Genomic DNA, 22,521 nt, shown 5'->3' on the forward strand with positions numbered 1-22,521 from the left:
ATGCCTGCCTGGTCCAGGTCTCTTTCCAGCCCACACCTGCTCCCGTGCCTTCCTGCTTGGGGTCACACTGGCCAGCCTGAAGCTCAGAAACGACAGCTCACCCACAGGAAAGTGGGGCCCTGCTCACCTCGGACCTGCTGCTGCCCTCCTCGGGCCGCCGGGGACGCAGTCCTGAGCTCCTGGCATTGCTGCTCCCGTCAGCACCGCTGTGCTGTGCCAAGTGCATGAGTGGTTCTGTGAGCCTCACACACCTCGTTCTTTTCTCTCCACTTGGCCAGGAGGCCCCAGGACAGCGGTTCTCAACCTGTGGGTCGAGACCCCTTTGGTGGTCGAACGACCCTTTCACAGGGGTCGCCTAAGACCATCCTGCATATCAGATATCTACGTGACGATTCATAACAGTAGCAACATTACAGTTATGAAGTAGCAACAAAAATAATGTTATGGCTGGGTCACAACATGAGGAACTGTATTGAAAGGGCCAGAGGGTTGAGAACCACTGCCCTAGGAGGAGAGGGTCCCCCCAGAGGAGGGCTCTGCAGCTGTCCTTGGTTGTGGCCCTCATATCAGGTCCCCCATCTGCTCGTCAGGCCTCACAAGGCCAGGCTGCTGCGGGTGGGGGGCGGGGGGCGGGGAGCTGGAGTGGGCCCTGCCGCTGGTGGGTGTGAATGGCCAAGGCTGTGGAGGGTGTCCCTGCGCCCTGAGTTTGCAGAGGAAGGGTGTCCAGGGCCCGGACATCTTCAGGCCTCACACGGGACACAGGCCCTCGGGTTGGACTAGTCAGTCTGGTGCTGAAGTGTCTGCCCTTAATGAGCACGTGAGGGGTCCCTGGGCCTGGAAGGCAGGGGCAGGGCCAGCCCCTGAGCAGCTCGGAGAAGCTCGGCGTCTCCAGGCGACCCTGGCGCCCTGGGACTGTCGGGAGGTCGGAGTCCCATGAGCGTCTCCCCCGTGGCTGGTACAGTCGCCGTGCCTGGATGGGCACCCGGGGCCAGAGACGAGGGAGGGGGGCAGGCACAGCCCCAGCATGTGCGGACCTTTGTGGGGAGTGGGGGGTGTCGAGAATCAGGCCTTCACCTGGCCGGCCTGGCTCAGCGGTAGAGCGTTGAGCATGCACCAGGACGTCACAGCTGATGCCTGGTCAGCATGCATGCCCAGGTTCCAGGCTCAATCCCCAGTAGGGGGCGTGCAGGAGGCAGCTGATCAATTCTTTCATCTCTCCCGTCCTCTAATAGCAATAAAAACATGAACAAGAATCAGGCCTTCAGTGTGTCCCGCCTCCCACAGTTCACGAAGCATCCATCTGCCCTGCAACACCTGTTGGGTAGGCCAGGGGCTGGGCTGGGGCCAGAGGCGGCGTGGGCTGTGCTCCATAGCCAGCCTTGGGGTGTCCAGGGCACCAGGAGGTTACACAGGGCTCACCCAGCTGAGGAGTCGGGGTGCTGGCTGCCCGCGCAGGTGGGTGGGAACAGCATCCTGTGTGGAAATGGGGGGCTGCCGTGTCTGAGGATGAACCGAAAATTAAAGGGGTCACAAAAATGGGCAAAGGCCGAGAAAGCGATTTCATTTCCTTTTGAAAGCAGCTCCTGTTCACAATTCAAAGGCACAGGCGGTCTCTAAGGGGAGCGGTGATGACAGGCGGGTAAGTTCCCGGAAACCCACCCGTGAGCAGGTCAGAGGCGTCCCCCTCCCGCTAGTCCCTAGTCCCGTCACAGAGCATTCGTGACTCAGAACCAATGACTCAGCTTTTGGGGAATCGGTTGGCCCTGGGACTTTGGTCTCCAGGGTACTGTCCCAGGAGGAAATGACAAGCTCAGACCGGGCAGGAGCGGCCTCTGCCAAATGCACCCCCTTTGTCCGGAAGAGCTCTCAGCGTCCTGCCTCCTGGGGCTGCGCTGTGCTGGTCATGCCATTTACATGGGAAAGAAAGCGCCATCCACCGTGGGGCGGGGGCAGGTGTCAGCCCAGCCCTCCCGCGTGCAAGGGGCCTGCTGGGCAGACGCAGCCGGCCGAGGGCATCACAGAGCTCGCCCCCCAGGGAGCAGTGGGCGTGGTGGCCGGCCGAGCCGGAGAGCTGCACGTCGGGGTGGTCAGTCCTCGGGAGCAGCCTTTGTGGGGCCCGTGAGGCGCTGCCTCCAGGGTCTCCTCTGTCAGTGGGGGACGCACCCCCACACCGGCTCCGCACAGGGGCCCCTCAAGCCAGTGCACCTTCCGATCAGTGGCTTCTCTGAGGTGTCGCCCGCAGCGCGGGGGCCGGGCCTGAGCGTCTGCACTCCTAGCGGCCTCCTTGCAGGATGGCTGATGCCGCAGACCCCAGGCCACCGTGACGAGCACACGCCCTCCCATTTGACAGAGGGAGTGAGCTGCCGGCCTCACCGCGGGCTCCTGCCCTGTCCCTTCAGCCTCAGGTTCGTCCCTGAGGTGCTGTGATAAGGGGCGTCACTTTAGCGTTAGTAAATCCCAATCAGTATTTGTGTTGCACTGAACATTTAGTGGTTCATCTGAAACAAAACTGGCTGGTGTTCCGCCGGCGTGGCGTGGCCGTTGAGTGTTGGTCCGGGAACTGAAGGTTGCGGCTCAGCTCGATCCCTGGTCAGGGCACATGCCTGGGTGGCGGGCTCATCCCCCGGGGGCTGTGCAGGAGGCAGCCAGTCGATGCCCCTCTCCCACCCACGTTTCTCTCTCTCCCTCTCCCTTCCTCTCTCCTAAAACAACAACACACTAGCTGGCGTCCTGCTTCTTATTGGCTAAATCTGGCACCCAGGAGCCTCCCCGAGCCCAGCCGGGCTGCGGTGCCCTTTCCTGGGTGTACAGTGGGCGCAGTGGCACCTGCCCGTCTCCACTCCCAGCGAGTGGCCCGCGGCGCTGCTTGCTGCCTGGACGTGGACACATCCGTCACTCAGAATCTGGGTTCCGACAGCCGGGGAAGGAGAGCCCACGTCTCAGCTTGCAGGCTGCTCGGCCCGGTGAGCCGGGAGCTAGCCAGTGCCGAGGCCCGGGCCAGTGCCTGGCCAGGCAGCACCCCACCCTGACCTCGGACTGGCTGCAGTCTGATGGCCCGGAGACGCACAGCCAGCCCTCGACTCCCGCGCTGGCTGCCCGTCCACACGGGCTCCCCTGACCCCCAGAGGCTCCTGTGCTGGCGGCTGGCCCCTCGCCCCCGCCTCCTGCACTTGGGGACTGGGTTCAGGGCCAGGTCGCTCCTGGGCCTCTCGAGGAGGCACCCGTTTCCAGTTATTAAACTTGTCAAGTTGGTAGCAGACCTAGCACAGTGCAGGGGAAGCTGGGGACCGGGCAGCTCAGCACTGACGGTGGCAGGGGAGCGAATCCGAACCCCCGAGGCGTCAGTGCGAGGATCCCGTAAGCAATCCGTGTATCCTCGACTGCCCACGGAGGAGCTGAGCACGCACATGGGGCCATAAAGGTGCCACTCTGACACACTCATCCCCAGGATCGATTCCTCATTTAAGGAAATAGATGCAAAATGAGTACAGTGAGATCCAAAGACCAAAGACGTCAGCCAGGAACTTACTCATCTAACGAGATAGGGAACCAGCGAGACGAGTGATGGCCTGTGGGACTCAGCCCAGCAATCAGCAGGCTGATAAGACGCGGAGGGAGGCTGAGTAAGAATCAGGGGACGGGGCACAAGGGATGCAGACGCCGCTGTCAGTGTGAATCTGCTCCACAGCCTGGCAGGCCAGTGCAAAGGGAGCCAAGTGGCAGACTGTGGGTGTCCCAGAGGGGCCCCTGAAACCCCATGCCCGGCTCCATTCCTAGGGGTTCCCCGGGGCCACCCTTGGATCGAAGGGGTGGGCTGGGCCCCTAGGGCTCCACAAGGGCCACAGGAGCCTGAAGCTGCCCATGTCCTCCACCAGCGCCCGATCCTCCTCCCTGGGGGGGGCCCTGGGCAGGCCCCCACATCCCCCGAGGTCCCCGCTGAGCCCACTCTCTAATGCGCCCTGGTTGGCTTCCTGCTGCCCCTGGAATCCCTGTCTCAGGTGCTGCTGGGGAGACACCAGAGGAGGGGAGACAGCAGGGACGGTGCCGTCCGGAGGTGCCGATGGCGGTCCCTGCACCGGCCCAGCTGTTGAAGCTCCTCTGCAGACTCAGGGCTGCCTCGCCCCCTCCCCTGATCCCCACCCCTGCCTGTCTTCCCGGACAGGTGTTTGCACTTGGTGACCCTCCGTCCGGGTCAGGCCAGGGTCCAGAAAACAGAGGGAGGCAGGAGGTCCCTGCAGCTCCCTCCAGCAGGCGGCCACAGGGACCTTCCCTGGGCAGCCTGATAAGCTCCGCCCGGGCGCGGGGGCCAAGGTCGGCCTATCCTGGCGGCAGGCAGATTCCTATCGGAGGGCGAGGAGCCTGTCGGGTGGGGTTCCCAGCGACACCCTGGCCTCCGGGGGTGGGGGCAGAGAGGCTGTGGCTCCCACTTCTGGGGCACGGTCGGCCCTCAGCAAACCCCTCCTTCCGCCCAGAGGAGGAGACCGATGTCACTGCATCACGCCACCCGAGTGTCCCCTGTTATTGGGCTGTTAATATTAATTAACAACAGTTGCTAAGGATGACAGTGCAAGGGTGTGTCCAGCCAGGGCCCGCCTGGTCCCAAGGGGGGGCTGGGGCCATGGGGGTCCGGGCCGCATGGGGGTGGGGGCGCGAGTGTGGGGCTGTGCGGGTCCCCAGCTGCCTCAGCCCTCAGCCTGGGGTGTTGGGAAGGGGGTGACAGGAGACCCTGTACCTCCGTCCCCTCGCTCCCCCGAGAGAGTGGGCCAAGCTGGGCGGGGCGGGCGGTGGATCATTAACCCGGGAGCCCTGGCGGGTGCCGGGCGGCCCTATTGGTCCCCCACCATCAGGCCAGGCTGTCCCTGGCAGGAGGCTGCCCTGCTGGTGCCCCCTGAACCCAGCCCTTCGCTGAGCCCGACTGTCCGTGTCCTCAGTTCCCTCTCGCCCCTTCCTGGCGCCGGGATGGCAGAGGCCCGCCCGCGGGGCTGGCTGCTCTGGGTGCTGCTCCTGCAGGCGGTGAGTCTGGCGCCGGCACCCTGCTGGGGCCTCCCCCCTCGTCCTGGGCACGGGGGTCCTTGGTGACAGTCAGGGAGGCCTGGGCCTAGGGGATCCGGTCTCTGGACAGACAGGGAATCCCAGGCGCCCGGAGGAGGGGTGTGGGCAGAGGTCCTGGGCTGCCCCGTCTCCAGGCCACGGGGCTGTTTGGACACAGGGCTGCGGAGGGGCCGCTGGCCTGGGTGTGACCAGGGGCCTCCCATCCTGGGCTGCTGGGGACGCCCTGGCCCGAGGTGGGCGGTGGCTTCTGAGTCTCCCACCGTGGACTTAGCAGCTGCTACTGCTGTTTCTCGCTCACTGTGGGCCTGGGAGGAGGGTGCAGGCTCGGGCCCTGGAGGGGAGGGCAGGGAAGCCGGGCACTGATGCCCCAGGGGCCGCTGCCTTCGGTGTGGCCTGCGGCGTGGGCACCGTGGTGGCCAATGGCACTGGTGATGGTGCCCGTGTGCTCAGCGCCCGGCACCACTCGACCCCCTAGAGTCGTCCCTGACCTGTGACCTTGCCACATGCACGTCTGTTGGGTTGCCTCCCTCTCTCTCTCTCTCTTAAACATATTTTAATTTATTTCAGAGAGGAAGGGAGAGGGAGAGAGAAATGTTAATAATGAGAGAGAATCATGGATCGGCTGCCTCCTGCACACCCCGCACTGGGGATCAAGCCCACAACCCAGGCCTGTGCCCCGACCGGGAATGTACTGTGCCTCCTGGTTCATGGGTCAACGCTCACCACTGAGCCACACAGCCAGGGCTCACCTCCCTCTCTTCAGTGACCTGATGAAAGCCCATCACCCCCAGACACCACCCGGAGGCCTCTGCACCCCCAGGGCTCCCCAGTTCCCAGCCGTGTGTAGCTGCCATGGCCACCCCCCCCACCGGGCCTCGCATCCCTCCTAAGCCCAGGTCCCCAGCCTCCCTGGCTGAGGGTGCGGGACCCCTGGTGAGCCTGCCCTGCTCCCCAGGCCCAGGCCCAGGCCCAGCCGTACACGCCCATCCACCAGCCCGGCTACTGCGCGTTCTACGACGAGTGCGGAAAGAACCCCGAGCTGTCGGGGAGCCTGGCGGGCCTGGCCAACGTGTCCTGCCTGAACAACACGCGTGCCCCCCGCCTCACGGGCGACCACCTGGCCCTGCTGCAGCGCATCTGCCCCCGCCTCTACGCCGGCCCCGACGCCACCTTCGCCTGCTGCTCCCGGAAGCAGCTGCTGTCGCTGGAGAACAGCCTGGCCATCACCAAGGCGCTGCTGACCCGCTGCCCCGCCTGCGCGGACAACTTCGTGAGCCTGCACTGCCACAACACCTGCAGCCCCGACCAGAGCGCCTTCATCAACGTGACGCGGGTGGTCGTGCGGGGGGCCGGCCAGCCCCCGGCCGTGGTGGCCTACGAGGCCTTCTACCGGCGCAGCTTCGCCGAGCGGACCTACGACTCCTGCAGCCGGGTGCGCATCCCCGCGGCCGCCACGCTGGCCGTGGGCGCCATGTGCGGGGTCTACGGCTCCGCCCTCTGCAACGCCCAGCGCTGGCTCAACTACCAGGGCGACACGAGCAACGGCCTGGCCCCGCTGGACATCACCTTCCACCTGTGGGAGCCCGACCAGGCCGCAGGGAGCCCCATGCAGCCCCTGGACGCGGAGCTCACCCCCTGCAACCAGTCCCAGGGCGGGGCGGCCGCCTGCTCCTGCCAGGACTGCGCGGCGTCCTGCCCGGCCATCGCCCGGCCCGAGGCCCTGGACGCCACCTTCCGCCTGGGCCACCTGGCGGGCGGGCTGGCCCTCATCCTCATCCTGTGCTCCGTCCTGGCCCTGCTCACAGCCTTCCTCGTGGGCACCCGCCTGCTCTCCAGGACCCGGGACCCCAAGGCCGGCCCCAGCGTCTCCAACACGCTCAGCCTCTCCACCCACACCTTCCTCGGCGCCTGCTTCGAGGGCTGGGGCACGTGGGTGGCCTCCTGGCCGTGGACCGTCCTGCTGGTGTCCACGGCCGTGGTGGCGGCCTTGGCCGGAGGGCTGGCCTTCACGAAACTGACCACAGACCCCGTGGAGCTGTGGTCGGCCCCCAACAGCCAGGCCCGGCGGGAGAAGGCGTTCCACGACCAGCACTTTGGGCCCTTCTTCCGCACCAACCAGGTGATCCTGACGGCGCCCAGCCGGCCCAGCTACCAGTACGACTCCCTGCTGCTGGGGCCCAAGACCTTCGGGGGGGTGCTGGGCACGGACCTGCTGCTGGCGCTGCTGGAGCTGCAGGAGCGGCTGCGGCACCTGCAGGTGTGGTCGCCCCAGGAGCAGCGCAACGTCTCCCTGCGGGACGTCTGCTACGCGCCCCTGAACCCCAACAACGCCAGCCTCGCCGACTGCTGCATCAACAGCCTCCTGCAGTACTTCCAGAGCAACCGCACGCGCCTGCTGCTCACCGCCAACCAGACGCTCACGGGGCAGACGGCCCAGGTGGACTGGAGGGATCACTTCCTCTACTGCGCCAAGTGAGTCCCCTGCGGCCACAGGCGGGGCCGGGCGTGCGGCCTCCAGGACCAGGGACCAGGCCAGGCGCGGCCGTCCGCCACCGAGAGGCCTGCATGGCTCCTCGGGGTCTCGGTCTCAGGCCGTGTGTCCCTGGTGGGGTCCCACCCGCTCGCCGGGAAGACGTGCAGGTGGCCTCGTGGGCTCCTGGGAGCAGGGAGCGTCCTTGCCCTGCCTGTGTGCAGGGGCTGCCTCCCCGCGTGGGGTCCTGCGCAGAGAGGGTGTCCGCCTCGCGAGCAGGAGGCATGCGGTGCGGCCTTTCTGGGCAACTGCGCTTTCAGCCGGTGGTTTTCTCTTCTTTTCGTTGACCCTCCCCTGAGGATATGTTTCCATTGATTTTTAAAAAATATGTATTTTTATTGATTTCAGAGAGGAAGGGAGAGGGAGATAGAAACATCAATGATGAGAGAGAATCATCAGGGATCGAGCCCACAACCTGGGCATGTGCCCTTGACCGGAATCGAACCCGGGACCCTTCAGTCCGCAGGCCGTCGCTCTATCCACTCAGCCCCCCGGCCAGGCCTGTGGTCTTCACTGTGAGCTGCCATGTGGTGCAGAAGCCACGTCCGTGGCCTGTTGTACTTCGCACACTCAAGAGTGAAAGGGCGAACAGCACAGGGTGTGGAGGTCTCGGGAAAGCAGTTCCGGCCTTGCAGACCCTCGGCCCCTGCGTGGAGGGCGCGCGCGTTTGAGCTGCTCCCCAGGGTCTGCACCTGGGCCTCGGGGCCTCCTGGCTGCAGGTCTGGGCAGCTCAGGCCCGGTCCCCCCCTTCACGCTGGCGTTATTTTGATTCTGGAAGCTCACAACCACTCGTGGGTGGTCCGATTGTCCTCCTTTGAGAGACAGGGACGGGTGGAGAGCTGCTCAAAGTCACATGCAGCCCCTGCTCCCAGGACAGCTGGGCACCACGGGCTCCCTCTCCCAGACCCTCTGCTCAGGCACCTGTGATGCGCTGGCCGAAAGGGCTGTTGAAGGCCTAGAGACTGGCCCAAGGTCGCCGGGTCTGCAGACTGTCACAGGAGAGAAAGATACACCGGGGCCTGGAGGGAGGAGGGGCTGAGGGTGTGTGAGCCGGTGTGGTTCTGGGGGTGGTCAGGATTGGGCATTGTCTGGGCCCCACCCAGGGGAGCAGGTGTGAGGCTCGTCCGGGATGAGATGGTGATGGGCCTGGAGGTCTGGAGGGGGAGGTGTGTGAGCTCACACTGCACTGGGCCAGAGACACGGCTCTGACCAGGGGTCGGGCTGGCGCTGGGCCGGGGGCGGGGCAGGGGCGGGAGTGGGTCCTGGGAAGTCCTTCCTCTCCCCCCAGCGCCCCGCTCACCTTCAAGGATGGCACGGCCCTGGCCCTGAGCTGCATGGCTGACTACGGGGCCCCCGTCTTCCCTTTTCTCGCCGTGGGGGGCTACGAAGGTAAGTGGGTCCCCTGGGGAGGCGAGGAGGGTGGCATGGGGGGTGACTGCCGTGGGAGCTGGGTGGGGGGTAGACCCGCCGCCCTCCACCTCCTCCACCTTCTCCCAGCGCCGCTCAGAGGCTCCGGCTGAGAGGGAAGTGGGTGCGGGTTGGACAGTGACTCCGAGAGAAGGTGGGGCGGGCAGGTGAGCTGGAGGGGGCTGAGCTCGTCTCCTCCCAGGGAACGACTACTCGGCGGCCGAGGCCCTGATCCTGACCTTCTCCCTCAACAACTACCCTCCCGGCAACCCCCGGCTGGCCCAGGCCCGGCTCTGGGAGGGGGCCTTCCTGGAGGAGATGCGCGCCTTCCAGCGGCAGATGGCCGGCACACTCCAGGTCGCCTTCATGGCGGAGGTAGGGCCGCGGGTCCCCGGCTCGGGGACACCCCAGGGGGCTCGGGGGGGCTTCCGTGGCCCCATCCGGTTCTTCCTGAGTGACCGACCCACAGCGGTCCAGGGTCAGCGGGCTGGTGGGTGTGTCCACAGCGCTCCCTGGAGGACGAGATCAGCCGGACCACAGCCGAGGACCTGCCCATCTTTGCCATCAGCTACCTGGTCATCTTCCTGTACATCTCCCTGGCCCTGGGCAGCTACACCAGCTGGCGCCGCATGCTGGTGAGGGGGGGCGCGGGGAGGGGCGTGGGGGGGCGCAGGAGGGCATCAATACCTTCCAACCAGACGTCTGGCTGCAGGGGACACCCCCCGAGGCTCCCCAGGGGTGGTGCGCTCCCCCAGCACCCACGGGGGCCCATCGCCAGCCCTGCACAGGAGGCTGACCCCATCCCTTCGCAGGTGGACGCCAAGGTCACGCTGGGCCTGGGCGGGGTGGCCGTGGTGCTGGGCGCTGTGATGGCCGCCATGGGCTTCTTCGCCTACCTGAGCGTCCCTTCCTCCCTGGTGGTCCTGCAAGTGGTGCCTTTCCTGGTGCTGGCCGTGGGGGCGGACAACATCTTCATCTTCGTCCTGGAGTACCAGGTGAGTGGGGCGCCCTGCCCGACACCCCCAGATACCCCCAGATGCCCCGTGTGGTTCCCAGGGCTTCCCTCCCTGACGCTGTCCTCATTCCTGCAGAGGCCCTGCTGTGGGTCTGTCACCCACATACCACCCTGTCACCTGCACTCGCCCAGATGCCCTCTGTAGGGTATCAGGCCTCACGTGGGGGCACCAGGTAGCGTCCAGGGGAGGGAGTCAGTTGATTTAGCCTCTGCTGTTGGTGGATGTTGAGGTCCCAATGGCCATTGGGCCAAGGATGCCACGGACACCCCAAAACACACCCTGCATCCCTCTGGGCCAGGCTGAGAAGGGGGGGCTGGGATGGCAGGATCAGCTGGGGTGGGAAGGTCAGCCGGCTGTCCCTCAGGCTCAGCCGGGACTCTGGACGATGCTGTACAGGAGGCAGGGCACCTGCCTACCCACTGGCCGGCCCTTGACCCCGTCCTTGCTGTCCCCCCCTCGCCAGAGGCTGCCCCGGAGGCCTGGGGAGCGGCGGGAGGCGCACATCGGCCGGGCACTGGGCCGCGTGGGGCCCAGCATGCTGCTCTGCAGCGTCTCCGAGGCCGTCTGCTTCTTCCTGGGTGAGAAGCCCCTGCCCCCCACTTCCCGGCCTGGACAGCAGGGTGCGGGCAGCCCCTCTGCACCTGTGAGCAGACACCGTGTCCTGAGTCTCCTCTGTCCCCCAGGGGCCCTGACCCCCATGCCCGCCGTGCGGACCTTTGCGCTGACCTCTGGCCTCGCCCTGATCCTGGACTTCCTGCTGCAGATGTCGGCCTTCGTGGCCCTGGTGTCCCTCGACAGCAGGAGGCAGGAGGTAGGGGACCCGCTCGCCCGTTCTGGATGGGGTGGGGGGCGCCCTTCACTTTGTAGAGAGGCTCAGAGTGGGCTTGGGGCAGGGACGCTGTGGGAAACGTGCGGGCTTCGTCGTCCCGTCCCACAGAAAAGCAATTTTGTTTTGGTCGTTTTGGGGACGTGGATCAAACTTCCCAAAGTGCATGTGGGTCAGGGTCTCGGTGCTGAGAGCTGCCTCTGCACACAGAGCGCACAGGGACGCAGCCGGGAGGGAGGGTGGCGGCCCCGGGGGAAGAGCCGCGGGCAGTGCCCTCGCTGGCCTGTGCGGCCAGGAGGGAGGGTGGCGGCCGGGCTGCTGGGGAACACCTGGGACGGCTGCCTCCACAGGGCTCCCGGCTGGACGTCTGCTGCTGCCTGCGCGCCCAGGAGCTGCCCGCTCCCAGCCAGCGTGAGGGGCACCTGCTCCGGTTCTTCCGCAAGGTCTACGCCCCCTTCCTGCTGCACCGGGTCACCCGCGTGGTTGTGGTGAGTGGGGCGGGCGGGCAGCTGGGTCCTCACCCCCAGGCAGGGCGGGGGCTGCTCAGCCCGACCCTCACTTCCGGTCGTTGGCCGTGGAGAGCTCACTCAGGTCGGGGCGCGGGCATGGAAGCCCGGGGTGGGGTGGCAGCGGGACTCAGGGTTCAGCTGGGATGCCTCTGAGAGCAGCCAGCCAGCCCCAGGTCGGGAGAGCGGGGGGCCTGTGCCCGGTGACTCACGTGGTTCCCTCCTCAGGTGCTGCTGTTCCTGGCCCTGTTTGGGGTGGGCCTCTACTTCATGTGCCACATCAGCGTGGGGCTGGACCAGGAGCTGGCCCTGCCCAAGGTGAGCTGTGCACGGGCCCCGGGCCTCGGGGTGGGGGGTCCGGACACGGCCAGCGGGGCAGCCTGTGCAGTCGGGGTGCAGGACCCTTCCAGAGTGAGTGGGGAGAGACTTCGTCTGGAAAAACGGACATGGGGTCCTCAGGCACCACTCACGTCCCCGCTCTCCCTCCAGCCCTGGCACCGCCATTCCATCTTCTGTCTCCGATTTAGGGACCTCATGTGAGTGGAATCATACACTAGTTCTCCTTTCGTCACGGCTGATTTCACTCAGCGTCATGTCCTCACGATTCACCCGTGTTGTGCCAGGTGTCAGCATTTCCTTCCTTTTAAGCCAATAATATCTGTGCACACACACATTCACATATGCATCTCACACCTTGTTCAGCCGTTCATCCGTCGATGCAGACTTGGGTTCTCCTGTCTTAGCTGTTGTGAATAACGCTGCTACGAACGCAAATGTCCAGATGAGTCCCTGCTTTCCATTCTTTCGGGTAAACACCCAGAGGTGGGCTTGTGGGTACAGGAGTTCTGTTTTAAGTTGTTGAGGGTTCTCCCATCTACTTCCCTAGCGGTTGCACCGATTTACATTCCCACCAACAGCGCAAAGGGTTCCAATTTTTCCACATTCTGGCCAGCACTTACTGTGCTCTGTCCGCCCCCCGCCCCTCTTTTTTGATAGTAGCTATGCTGACTGGTGTGAGGTGGTAGCTCATTGTAGTTTGTACCTGTATTTCACTAATGACTAATGATGTCGACTTTCTTTTTATGTATCTTTTTTGGAGAATTGTCTATTCAAGTCTTTTGCCCATTTTTGAATCAGGTCGGGTTTCTTTTTTAAATTATTCATTGTTCATGAAATAAATGCAGCTGAGTTTTGCCTGTTGGTTTTCTATCCTGCAACTTTGCTGAACCTGTTATTCATTCCAACAGGTTTTTAGTGGAATTCTAGGTTTTGTCATCTATGAACAGAGATTTGTTACTTCTTCCTTTCCGGTTTGGGTGCCTTTTATTCCTTTTTCTTGCCTGTTCGCTCTGCAGCTTCAAGTACTCCGTTGAATGACTGTGGTGCCCATGGGCACCCTGGTCTTGTTCCTAATCTTAGAGGAAACACTTTCAGTTCGTCACTGTTGAGTATGCTATTAGCTGTGGGGTTTTCATATGGCCTTTATCATGTTGAGAAATTTTCCTGTATTTCTACTTTGCTGAGTTTTTCTTTAATTGATTAATTTTAGAGCGAGAGAGGAAGAGCGAGAGACAGACAGAGAGAAACATCCATTTGTCGTTCCTGCTTCTTGGGAGCACGTCACACATCACGAGGCATTGGTTGATTGCCTGTGTGTCCTGACCAGGGATTAAGCCCATGACCTTGGTGTATCGGGATGATGCTCTAACTAACTGAGCTACCCGGCCAGGGCCCTGAGTCTTGTTTGCTTGTTTGTTTTCTTAATCATAAAAGGATTTGGGGTTTTGTGAAACGCTTTTTCTATGTCAATTGAGATGGTCATCTGATTTTATTTTCATTCTATTAGTGTGGTGTATTACATTGGTTGATTTTCATGCATTGAACCATCCTTGCATTTTCTGGGAATATATCCCACTTGATCATGGTGTATCATCCTTTTAATAGACAGACCGGTCCTGACTTAAGATCGTTCATCTTACAGTGGTGTGGAGGTGACATGACACGCAGTCAGTAGAAACTGTACTTCAGATTTTGAATTTTGATCTTTTCCTGGGCCAGTGGTGTGCTCCTGGTCAGACAAGTGAGCATGAGGGTGAAGAGCCAGTGCTCCACCGTGCACTGTGCCCAGCCCGTGTTTGGATCTTGTGTTTGAGCACGTTTAGGGCAGCAGGCTGAGCACGTCAGCAGGTTCGGTGTATTGAAGCGCCGCTCGTGATGTGTGACGTGCTCCCAAGAAGCAGAGGGACGTCATGGTGTCGGAAGAAAAGGCTGGAGTCCTTGCTATGCGCCGTCGATGGACAAGGGCAGCCGTTTGTGGCTGGTTCCACGGACGCTCTGTCCCAGGGGCTGCAGCGTCGGTGCCACTATTTCACTATTTGGAAGAGAACAGTGTTGGGACCAGGGTGAGGAACAAGAAGGGAGTCTATGGGGCTGTCGCTGCAGCTGCACCTGCGGCGGGAAAACCTCGCGCTCCTAGTGAAACCCTTCATCCCAGTCTGAAAAGAGGGCCTTTCCGGGCTGCAGGGTGGCTGTGAGAAAGGCCCGTGGACTCCAACTGGCCGTGGAGAGCAAATCATCGCACGGCAGCTCGAAAAGAAGGCGAAGGGTCCAAAGCTGGAGAAGTTCATGCCAGCAGGGGGTGGTCGGGTCCTTTTAGAAAGAGGCTTGGCCTAAAAAACTGTCAAGATAACAGAAGAAGCGTTTCTGCCTCAGACAATTCCCGGACCCAGAAAGAGAATCGCAAGGGGCCAGGAGGTCTGTCCGAACGGTGACTTCCTGTGAGGAAGAGAAGCCCCCCTGGGACCTAAGAGGCAGGGGTGAGCTGACTCCACTGTTCTGTGCAAACACAGCCGGTTTAGCTCAGAACGGCCTTATCTCGAAAGCTGCTAATCCCCAGCCTGGAGGGAAGATAAACACCAGCTGGCAGTCCTTGGCAGCCCCCGGAGACGGTCTGGTCAGCGGGAGCCCTTGCTGGGTGGGCTCCATCGGAGCTCAGTCCCTGAGGCCAGGAAGTGCCTGGCCTGTGAGGGACTGTCTTAAAGTTCTTTTTTTAAAAAAAATATATTTTATTGATTTTTTACAGAGAGGAAGGGAGAGGAATAGAGAGTTAGAAACATCAATGAGGGAGAAACATCGATCAGCTGCCTCCTGCACACCCCTTACTGGAGATTTGCCAGCAACCAAGGTACATGCCCTTGACTGGAATCGAACTTGGGACCCTTCAGTCCGCAGGCCGACGCTCTATCCACTGAACCAAACCAGCCAGGGCAGTTCTTTTTTTTTTAAATGTACATTTCAGCAGCATTAAGTACATGCACAATTCTTTCTTTTAAAAAAAAATTTTTTTTTTATTGACTTCAGAGAGGAAGGGAGCGGGGGAGAGAGATGGAAACATCAATGATGAGAGAGAATCATTGATCGGCTGCCTCCTGCACACCCCCTACTGGGGATCGAGTCGGCAACCCAGGCATGTGCCCTGACAGGGAATTGAACTGTGACCTCCTGGTTCATAGGTCAACGCTCAACCACTGAGCCACACTGGCCGGGCCCTTAGGACTTTCTTAATAGCATTTTCCTTTCTCCAGCTTACTTTAGTATAAGAATATAGTATATAACACATGCACCACACAGGATATGTGTTCATTCACTGCGTTATTGATAAGGCTTCTGGTCAATGGTGGACTATTAGTAGTTAGTTTTGGGGATTTTCACTGGGTGGAAGGTGGGCACCTCTAACCCCTGCATGTTCGAGGGTCGGCTGTGTTTGCCTTTCCAGGGGCTTTTAGTTCCTTCTATGGCCTTTGCTTCAACCCGAAGGGCTCCCGTCAGCGTCTCGGGCGCAGGTCCTGGGCTTTTGTTGATCTGGGAGTGTCTCCGTTGGTCCCTCGTTCTTGAAGAACAGTTTTGCTAGAAAGAGGATTCTTTTTTAATTTTTTATTTGGAGGGTTTTTAAATTATTTTACGTACAAAGGAGTAGCATTCTGTGATGAGGCGGATGTCCTGAACGACGCACTCATGGAAGTTCACTCAGTCCAGCGATGAAGCCCCGTCCGTCGCGTCCTGATGGACACACTGGCGGCTCGAGTGGAGGCCGTACGTCCGGGCCAGACCCCGGCGGGTTGAGCACACGCGGCAAGAACGGGGCCTGGCCGAGTGTCCTCGTGCTCCAGTAGAGCTGCCGGCGGCCCCTCTTGCTCTCTCTGTGGCAACGAGGCAAAGGGAGAAAGAGGATTCGGGATGGACGGTCCTTTTCCCTTCAGCACTTTGAACATACACACCTGCTGCCCTCTGGCCTCCAAGGTTTCTGATGAGCAGCGTGTTTACAATGACATCGAGGATCTTTGTACGTCACACGTCTCCTCTGTCTTGTTACTTGCAAAATCCCTGGTCTTTGCCTTTCAACAGCTGGATCACAATGTGCCTTGGTGTGGGTCTCTGGGGTTATTTCATTTTATTAAAATTTTTTGGTTATTTCTTAGAGAGAGAGGGAGGGAGGGAGGAAGACAGAGGGGGGGAGAGAGAGAGAGAGGAGAGAGAGAGAGAGAGAGGAAGAGATCCCTCACGCACCCTGACGGGATCGAAACCAAAACCTGGGTGTATGCCATGACCAGGAGCTGGACCCACCACCTTTGCAGTTTGGAATGACGCTCCGACCAACTGAGCCACACTGGACAGGGTCTTGGAGTTTGTGAAGCTTCTTGGATGTTTTATCTTTCATCAAATTTGGGAAATTTTGGCCATTATTTCTGCACATACTCCTTCTGCCTCCTTCTGGGGCGCCTATGATGTGTGTGGGGGGGTCTGTCTGATGGTGCCCACAGGGGCCTCATCTGCCCACAGGGGCCTCTGTGAGTGCCCTGGGAGTGGGAGTGGGAGCGAGCCCCTGGGATGCCTCTGGCCGGGCCTCAGGACTGTCCTCCCTTCCAGGACTCGTACCTGCTCGACTATTTCCTCTTTCTGAACCGCTACTTTGAGGTGGGGGCCCCGGTCTACTTCGTCACCACCGGGGGCTACAACTTCTCCAGCACGGCCGGCATGAACAACATCTGCTCCAGCGCCGGCTGTGAGAGCTTCTCCTTAACCCAGAAGATCCAGTACGCCACCGAGTTCCCCGAGCAGTGAGTGTCCCCCTGTCTGTGTCCCCCACTCCCTCTGGCCCCCCTTCCTGCCTTCCTGGTCCCATCCTGCTGCTGTGCCTGGGGAGGCCCAGTGTGGGGGTGTGGCCATGTGAAGGGCCCACCACTTGCCCTCTGGCCCTGCCCCCTGAGCTCGGCCCCCGACCCCCAGGTCTTACCTGGCCATCCCCGCCTCCTCCTGGGTGGACGACTTCATTGACTGGCTGACACCGTCCTCCTGCTGCCGCCTGTATGCCTTTGGCCCCAACAAGGACCAGTTCTGCCCCTCGACTGTCAGTGAGTGAGAGGCTTCTGGGGGTTCATGGCCCCCACAACTTGGGGAAACTGAGGGAGAGAAAGGAGAGAACTGGGGAGACTCCCTTAGCCCCTCACACCCTCCTAAAGGGTCAGTTGGGATGGGACCCAGGCTCAGAACACGTGTGGGTGCCCGAGCCCAAGGGAGCTGGACACTGGGCACTCACACACTCTCCTGAGCTGTGCCCACGCTCTGGGCACGCCGGTTCTCACGCAGCTGGAGAGGGGAATGAGCCCAGGTGGCCCCGGCCCCGGCCCTGGAGCAGCTGCGTTTGTAGGTGGGGAGGCCCCGTAGGCCATGGGCCGTTTCTCTGCCCCAAACTTCCCTTCCTCACCCCTTCATAGGGGTCGGCAGTTTCCATGATGGAGAGAGCCCCCGCCCCCCCCCCCCCCCCCCAGTTATAGGGGAACGGAGTGTGCTCCTGGGCACACAGGCAGCTGCTGCCTGCAGGGGGCAGGTGCCTGGGCATGAGGGGCACAGAGCGGCTGGAGGGCGCCGCTCCTCACCCCCCACTCTCTCTGCAGACTCGCTGGCCTGCTTGAAGAACTGTGTGAGTTTCACCCTCGGCCCCGTGCGGCCATCGGTGGACCAGTTCCACAAGTACCTCCCCTGGTTCCTCAGCGACCCACCCAACATCAAGTGTCCCAAAGGGTAGGCCTGCGTGGGGGTCCGCGGGGGGCGTGGAGTGGGTGGTACAGGGAGGGGGTGGGGGAGGGGCCGGGGAGGGGGCCTTGGGGGAGCCTTGACCCCAACCAAGCCTTTATCTGCCCCCCCCAGTGGCCTGGCAGCATACAGCACCTCCGTGAAGTTGGACCACGACGGCCAGGTTTTGGGTAAGCGTGGCCTGGCGTGGTGGGGAAGATGGGAGTCAGCGGCTCCAGGGCCATGGCCTCCGGGACCACCTCCATCCACATCCTCTCTCCTTCCTCCTTCATGGGAGCTTCTAGCCTCACCCTTGGAGGTTGTCAGTTACTCAGATCCTCGACCTCACACTTCACCTTCTGCCTCCCCACCCCAAACCCTCAGAGCAACATGTGGGTCCACGGGAGACCCCTGTGGCTGCATCCATCAGAGGCAGGGCCGGTCCACACCCAACCGCAGGCCCTTTGCCCGAAGTTTATTCCGAATCCCAAACTCGGTGGCAGCAGGGCCCTGAACCAGCCCCCCGGGTCCTGAGGGCGCCTGGAGCCGGCTCTGACCTCTGTCTTTCGCTCCCGGGCTGGCCCCAGCCTCGCGCTTCATGGCCTACCACAAGCCCCTGAAGAACTCACAGGACTACACGGAGGCTCTGCGGGCAGCGCGGGCACTGGCCGCCAACATCACCGCCGGCCTGCGGAAGGTGCCGGGCACCGACCCGGCCTTCGAGGTCTTCCCCTACACGTGAGGCCCAGGCGGGCGGGCGGTGGGCAGCAGGGAGGGACCTGGGGAAGGCGCCCCTCACCCCTGCTGAGCTGTGCCCTCCTCCTGAGGAGGGTGTGGGCGTTGGGGCGCCGTGTGACAGTGCCTGCACCCCCAGGATCACCAACGTGTTCTACGAGCAGTACCTGACGGTGGTGCCGGAGGGGCTCTTCATGCTCAGCCTCTGCCTGGTGCCCACCTTTGCCGTCTGCTGCCTGCTGCTGGGCATGGACCTCCGCTCTGGCCTCATCAACCTCTTCTCCATCATCATGATCCTGGTGGACACCGTGGGCTTCATGGCCCTGTGGGGCATCAGCTACAACGCCGTGTCCCTCATCAACCTGGTCACGGTAACCGCAGACTCGGGGCCCCTTCTCTCAGGCTCTCCATTCTGCCCGCTGGCCTGGCGGAGACCCCGCCCAGGCCCTGTGGAGGCTGATGCCCCCTCTCTGCCCGCAGGCCTGGCGGAGACCCCGCCCAGGCCCTTGGAGGCTGATGCCCCCTCTCTGCCCGCAGGCCGTGGGCATCTCTGTGGAGTTCGTGTCCCACATCACCCGCTCCTTTGCGGTCAGCACCAAGCCCACCCGGCTGGAGAGGGCCAAGGAGGCCACCATCTCCATGGGCAGTGCGGTGAGTAGGCAGGCGGCCGCAGGGCCTGTCGCCAGCTGCTGCGTGCCCAGCCTGACACCTGTGTGCGGCCCTAGGTGTTCGCCGGCGTGGCCATGACCAACCTGCCCGGCATCCTCATCCTGGGCCTGGCGAAGGCCCAGCTCATCCAGATCTTCTTCTTCCGCCTCAACCTCCTCATCACTCTGCTGGGCCTGCTGCATGGCCTGGTCTTCCTGCCGGTCATCCTGAGCTACCTGGGTGCGTGAGGCCCCTCCCGCAGGCCCCCCCCCCCCCGGGAGGAGCCCCAGGCAGTATGGGAGCACCCATGCGGGGAAGGCGTGTGACCACTCCTCTGTCTGTCCCTCTGCAGGGCCTGACATCAACATGGCTCTGCTGTTGGAGCAGAGGCGGACAGAGGAGGCGGCTGCGGCCAGGACAGCCTCCTGCAAAAAGCACTCCTTCCCGGTGAGGTGGGCCAACGGCACCTACGTCAACCGCGGCTTCCAGCATCCTGCCGAGAGCGGGGTCAGCTTCGGTGACCCTCCACCCCAGTGAGCAGAGCTCTGCGCAGGCTCCAGGGGCCGGGAGGGTTCCCATGGGGACCATGACCTGCCTCCCTCCCCCTCCCCCAGGTCCTGGAGGGGGTGCCCTGCCTATGGGGTGCTCACATTGGGACTCCCTCTGACCACCAGGTGCCCAGGCACCCTCCACCCTGGCAGCGGGCCCCTGGCTCCAAGTCATTCAAGCCTTGGTCAGCACACGCTTGCCTCCTTCTTCCCGGGACCTGGGTCTTGGGGTCCAGACACAGACAGGCTGGCCTGGTTCCCGACTCAGACTCGGCCACAGCTGCCCCTTTCCACCCACCTCCCCTTCAGTGAAACAAAGTCCCACCTGGTGTCAGTGAGTCTTCAGCTCTGTCCAGTATCCCCGAGAACCAAGAGCAGGACCCACCCTGCAGGCAGCCAGGGAGGGGTGGGGGGGCACTGCACCTCACCCGGGAGGGTGTCCCGGAAAGGACGCTGGTCATGGATTGGCCCCACTGGAAAGTGCCGTTCAGTGTGGCCTCCAGCTCCACCGATTGTGAAGGTGGTTGCTGCCAGTCAATGCTGCCGTGTGTCTTCAAGGCTATGAGCTCCCGGGGTCAGGCCTGGAGCGCTGGCGCAGCTCAACCCAGCCCAATCTCAGCCTCTGTGGAGAAGCACCAGCCGAGGACACACCTGCTCAGTGCGGTGCACAGGAGGAAGAGTATGTCTGCTGAGCACAAATGGAGTTTTGTGTCTCATGTCCTATTCTGGTTGCCTCTGGACTTAAGATAATTTTTGTAGCCCAGCCGGTGATGAACCAGAAGGTGGCGGTTTGATTTCCGGTCAGGGCACATGCCCGGGTTTCTGGCTCGATCCTCAGGAGGGGGTGTGCGGGAGGCAGCTGATCGATGATTCTTCCTCATCATTGTTGTCTCTATCTCTCACTCCCTCTCCTGTTCTAAAATCAATAAAAATGTTTTAAAAAGGAGATAATTTTTGTAAATGGCACAGCACGTGTGGGAGGGTGACTTGGGGAGATTTCAGTTTGTTTTCCCTTTCCCCTTCCAGAAGGCAGCCATGTCACCGTGTGCCCTTTCAGGAGCGGGGAGCAACTTCTCCCAACCGGGAGGCATGGAGGCCCTGGCTAGCGCAGGGACCCACAGCTGCTCGCTTTCTGTGAAAGCCTGAGAGGGAGGTGATACCCAGAGAAGCAAGTGCATTGGGGCAAGGAGGCACCCACTGCTGGCGGGCAACCGGAGTGTTCCTTGTTACTATTAATCCTTATTATTATTTACTACTCCTCACCCAAGGATATGTATCCATTGATTTGAGAGAGAGAAACATCAGTCAGTTGCCTCTCAGATGAGCCTCGATCAGGGATTCAACCTGAAACCTGGGTATGTTCCCGACCGGGAATCAAACTGTGACCTCCTGGTTCCTAGGTCGACACCCAACCACAGGGCCCTGCTGGCAGGGCCAGACTTTGATGACCTGACAATTGGGAGGACTGGTCAGGTGTGCTGTAGAATCCCTTTAAATGGGGTTTACTTGCTGTTTCTCTCCTGATTAAACCGGGGTGATGGGTTTCGGGGAGGAAGACCGCAAAGGTGGGGTGACCTTCTCAGCACACTGTATCGGGGCAGTACTGTCGCCACGGCTGATCACTGTGGTGTGATGTTGGTCACCTGGCTGAGGTTGTGTTTGTCACGCATCTCCTCCCTACAGGTGCTCCTTCCCCCCTTTCCCGGCTGTGTTCCTTGGGGGGAGGTCCCTGTGCACTACCCACACTTAGGGATGGGAGGCACGTTCCGGCTCCTGGAGGGCAGGGCTCAGCATTCTGAGGACACTGGGTATACATGTATCAGCATGGACCCACATACAGTCAAGTGGTACTTCGGTTATAGAATAAGACTACCTTATTTGTCTTGTTCATTTGTTGGTCACATGGTTCCAGCTTTGGCCATTGGAAGCCCTTTCAGCTGACTCCTGGGTCCCTGTCATATGCCCATCATGGTGAGGTGTTTTTTTGTTTGTTTGTTTGTTGTTTTTAGCACGTCCTTACTTTCTGGCACTGTTAGAGGGTCCCCAGACCTAGAATCAGCCATTTCTCCAAGGAACCCTGGACCCTTCTCTTGCACGTGGGATTAGAAACCGGGATCTGGGTGCTCACCGTGCACATTGCTACTGGGGGGTCATTGCTTCTGGGCCCCCGCAGCTGGGGGGAAGGAAATGTGTGTGTCAATCCATGTGGCTACGCGTGTAACACTGTCACAGCCACCCGTGCGGACACTGAGCCAAACCGTTCATTGAGATGCTGGCTCTGACCACCAGGGAATATCCCAGTCTCCCCCTTCCTTCTTCTCTGCAGACACCCCCCCAACAGCAGGAAGCCTGGCTCCCCGTCCCCGATGCCACGGACTTGATGATCCATTTCCACTGTAGGCAGGTAGGATTTTCAGGGCGGTAATCCGTGCCCCACTCCCTGGGAACAACTTAGAGAGAAGTGTCTGTGTACTGTTCCACCTTTTCCCTTCGGTCCTAGGACTCCACTCATTTCCAAAGTCACTGGGTCAGCACCTCCCTCCGTGAGGCTGTGCCGTACATTTGTAATAGATCGTTTTGTCACACTCTGCGTTCCATTCTGGGATCCCCAATCTCTTTTTTTTTTTTTTTAAATATATATATATATATTTTTAAATATATATTTTATTGATTTTTTACAGAGAGGAAGGGAGAGAGATAGAGAGTTAGAAACATCGATGAGAGAGAAACATCGATCAGCTGCCTCCCGCACATCTCCCACTGGGGATGTGCCCGCAACCCAGATACATGCCCTTGACCGGAATCGAACCTGGGACCTTTCAGTCCGCAGGCCGACGCTCTATCCACTGAGCCAAACCGGTTTCGGCAGGATCCCCAATCTCTTAAATGATTTTTTAAAAATGTGCATCCGTTGAGTTTCTCTGTGCACTGACACTCCCGTGCCCACAGTGTCCCTCACAGACATCGCACAGAGCAGGTCCAGGGCCGCACTTCACCCACGCACCCGCCGTGGCACCGCCCGATGCTGCCTGTTCCAGCAGGCACACCGCGCGCGCAGCTCTTTCAGGGGCTTCGCTTGGCAACAGGCACTGAAGGGCAAAGCACGTCGTTTTGGGGCTTGCGAGCTCGCCCTGTCTGACCGACAGCATTTCAACGCAGGACGGACCGCCGTTTGTTTACT

At 61.3% G+C, this 22,521-nt stretch overlaps 1 protein-coding gene across 2 annotated transcripts; it reads left to right on the top strand.

The window, feature by feature from the left end:
- The first annotated feature begins 4,797 nt into the window (after positions 1 to 4,797).
- NPC1L1 (NPC1 like intracellular cholesterol transporter 1) lies at positions 4,798 to 20,291 on the top strand. Of its 2 annotated transcripts, XM_070424895.1 has the most exons (19): positions 4,798 to 5,013; positions 6,008 to 7,524; positions 8,871 to 8,971; positions 9,192 to 9,364; positions 9,496 to 9,624; positions 9,802 to 9,984; positions 10,469 to 10,583; positions 10,689 to 10,816; positions 11,182 to 11,319; positions 11,566 to 11,655; positions 16,264 to 16,454; positions 16,624 to 16,748; positions 17,292 to 17,418; positions 17,545 to 17,600; positions 17,997 to 18,147; positions 18,284 to 18,515; positions 18,682 to 18,795; positions 18,870 to 19,032; positions 19,145 to 20,291. In XM_070424895.1, exons 1-19 carry the CDS (start codon positions 4,960 to 4,962, stop codon positions 19,327 to 19,329), a joined length of 3,972 nt encoding a protein of 1,323 aa, XP_070280996.1. In that variant the 5' UTR covers positions 4,798 to 4,959; the 3' UTR covers positions 19,330 to 20,291. The 2 variants fall into 2 exon arrangements, with proteins under 2 accessions (XP_070280996.1, XP_070280995.1); XM_070424894.1 differs by having other exon boundaries at positions 9,496 to 9,984.
- The last annotated feature ends 2,230 nt before the right edge of the window (positions 20,292 to 22,521 follow it).

Source organism: Myotis yumanensis, unplaced genomic scaffold, assembly GCF_028538775.1.
Source record: "Myotis yumanensis isolate MYYU_CA2020_CCGP unplaced genomic scaffold, mMyoYum1.0.hap1 SCAF_9, whole genome shotgun sequence".
In the NCBI taxonomy this organism is placed as follows: Eukaryota; Metazoa; Chordata; class Mammalia; order Chiroptera; family Vespertilionidae; genus Myotis; species Myotis yumanensis.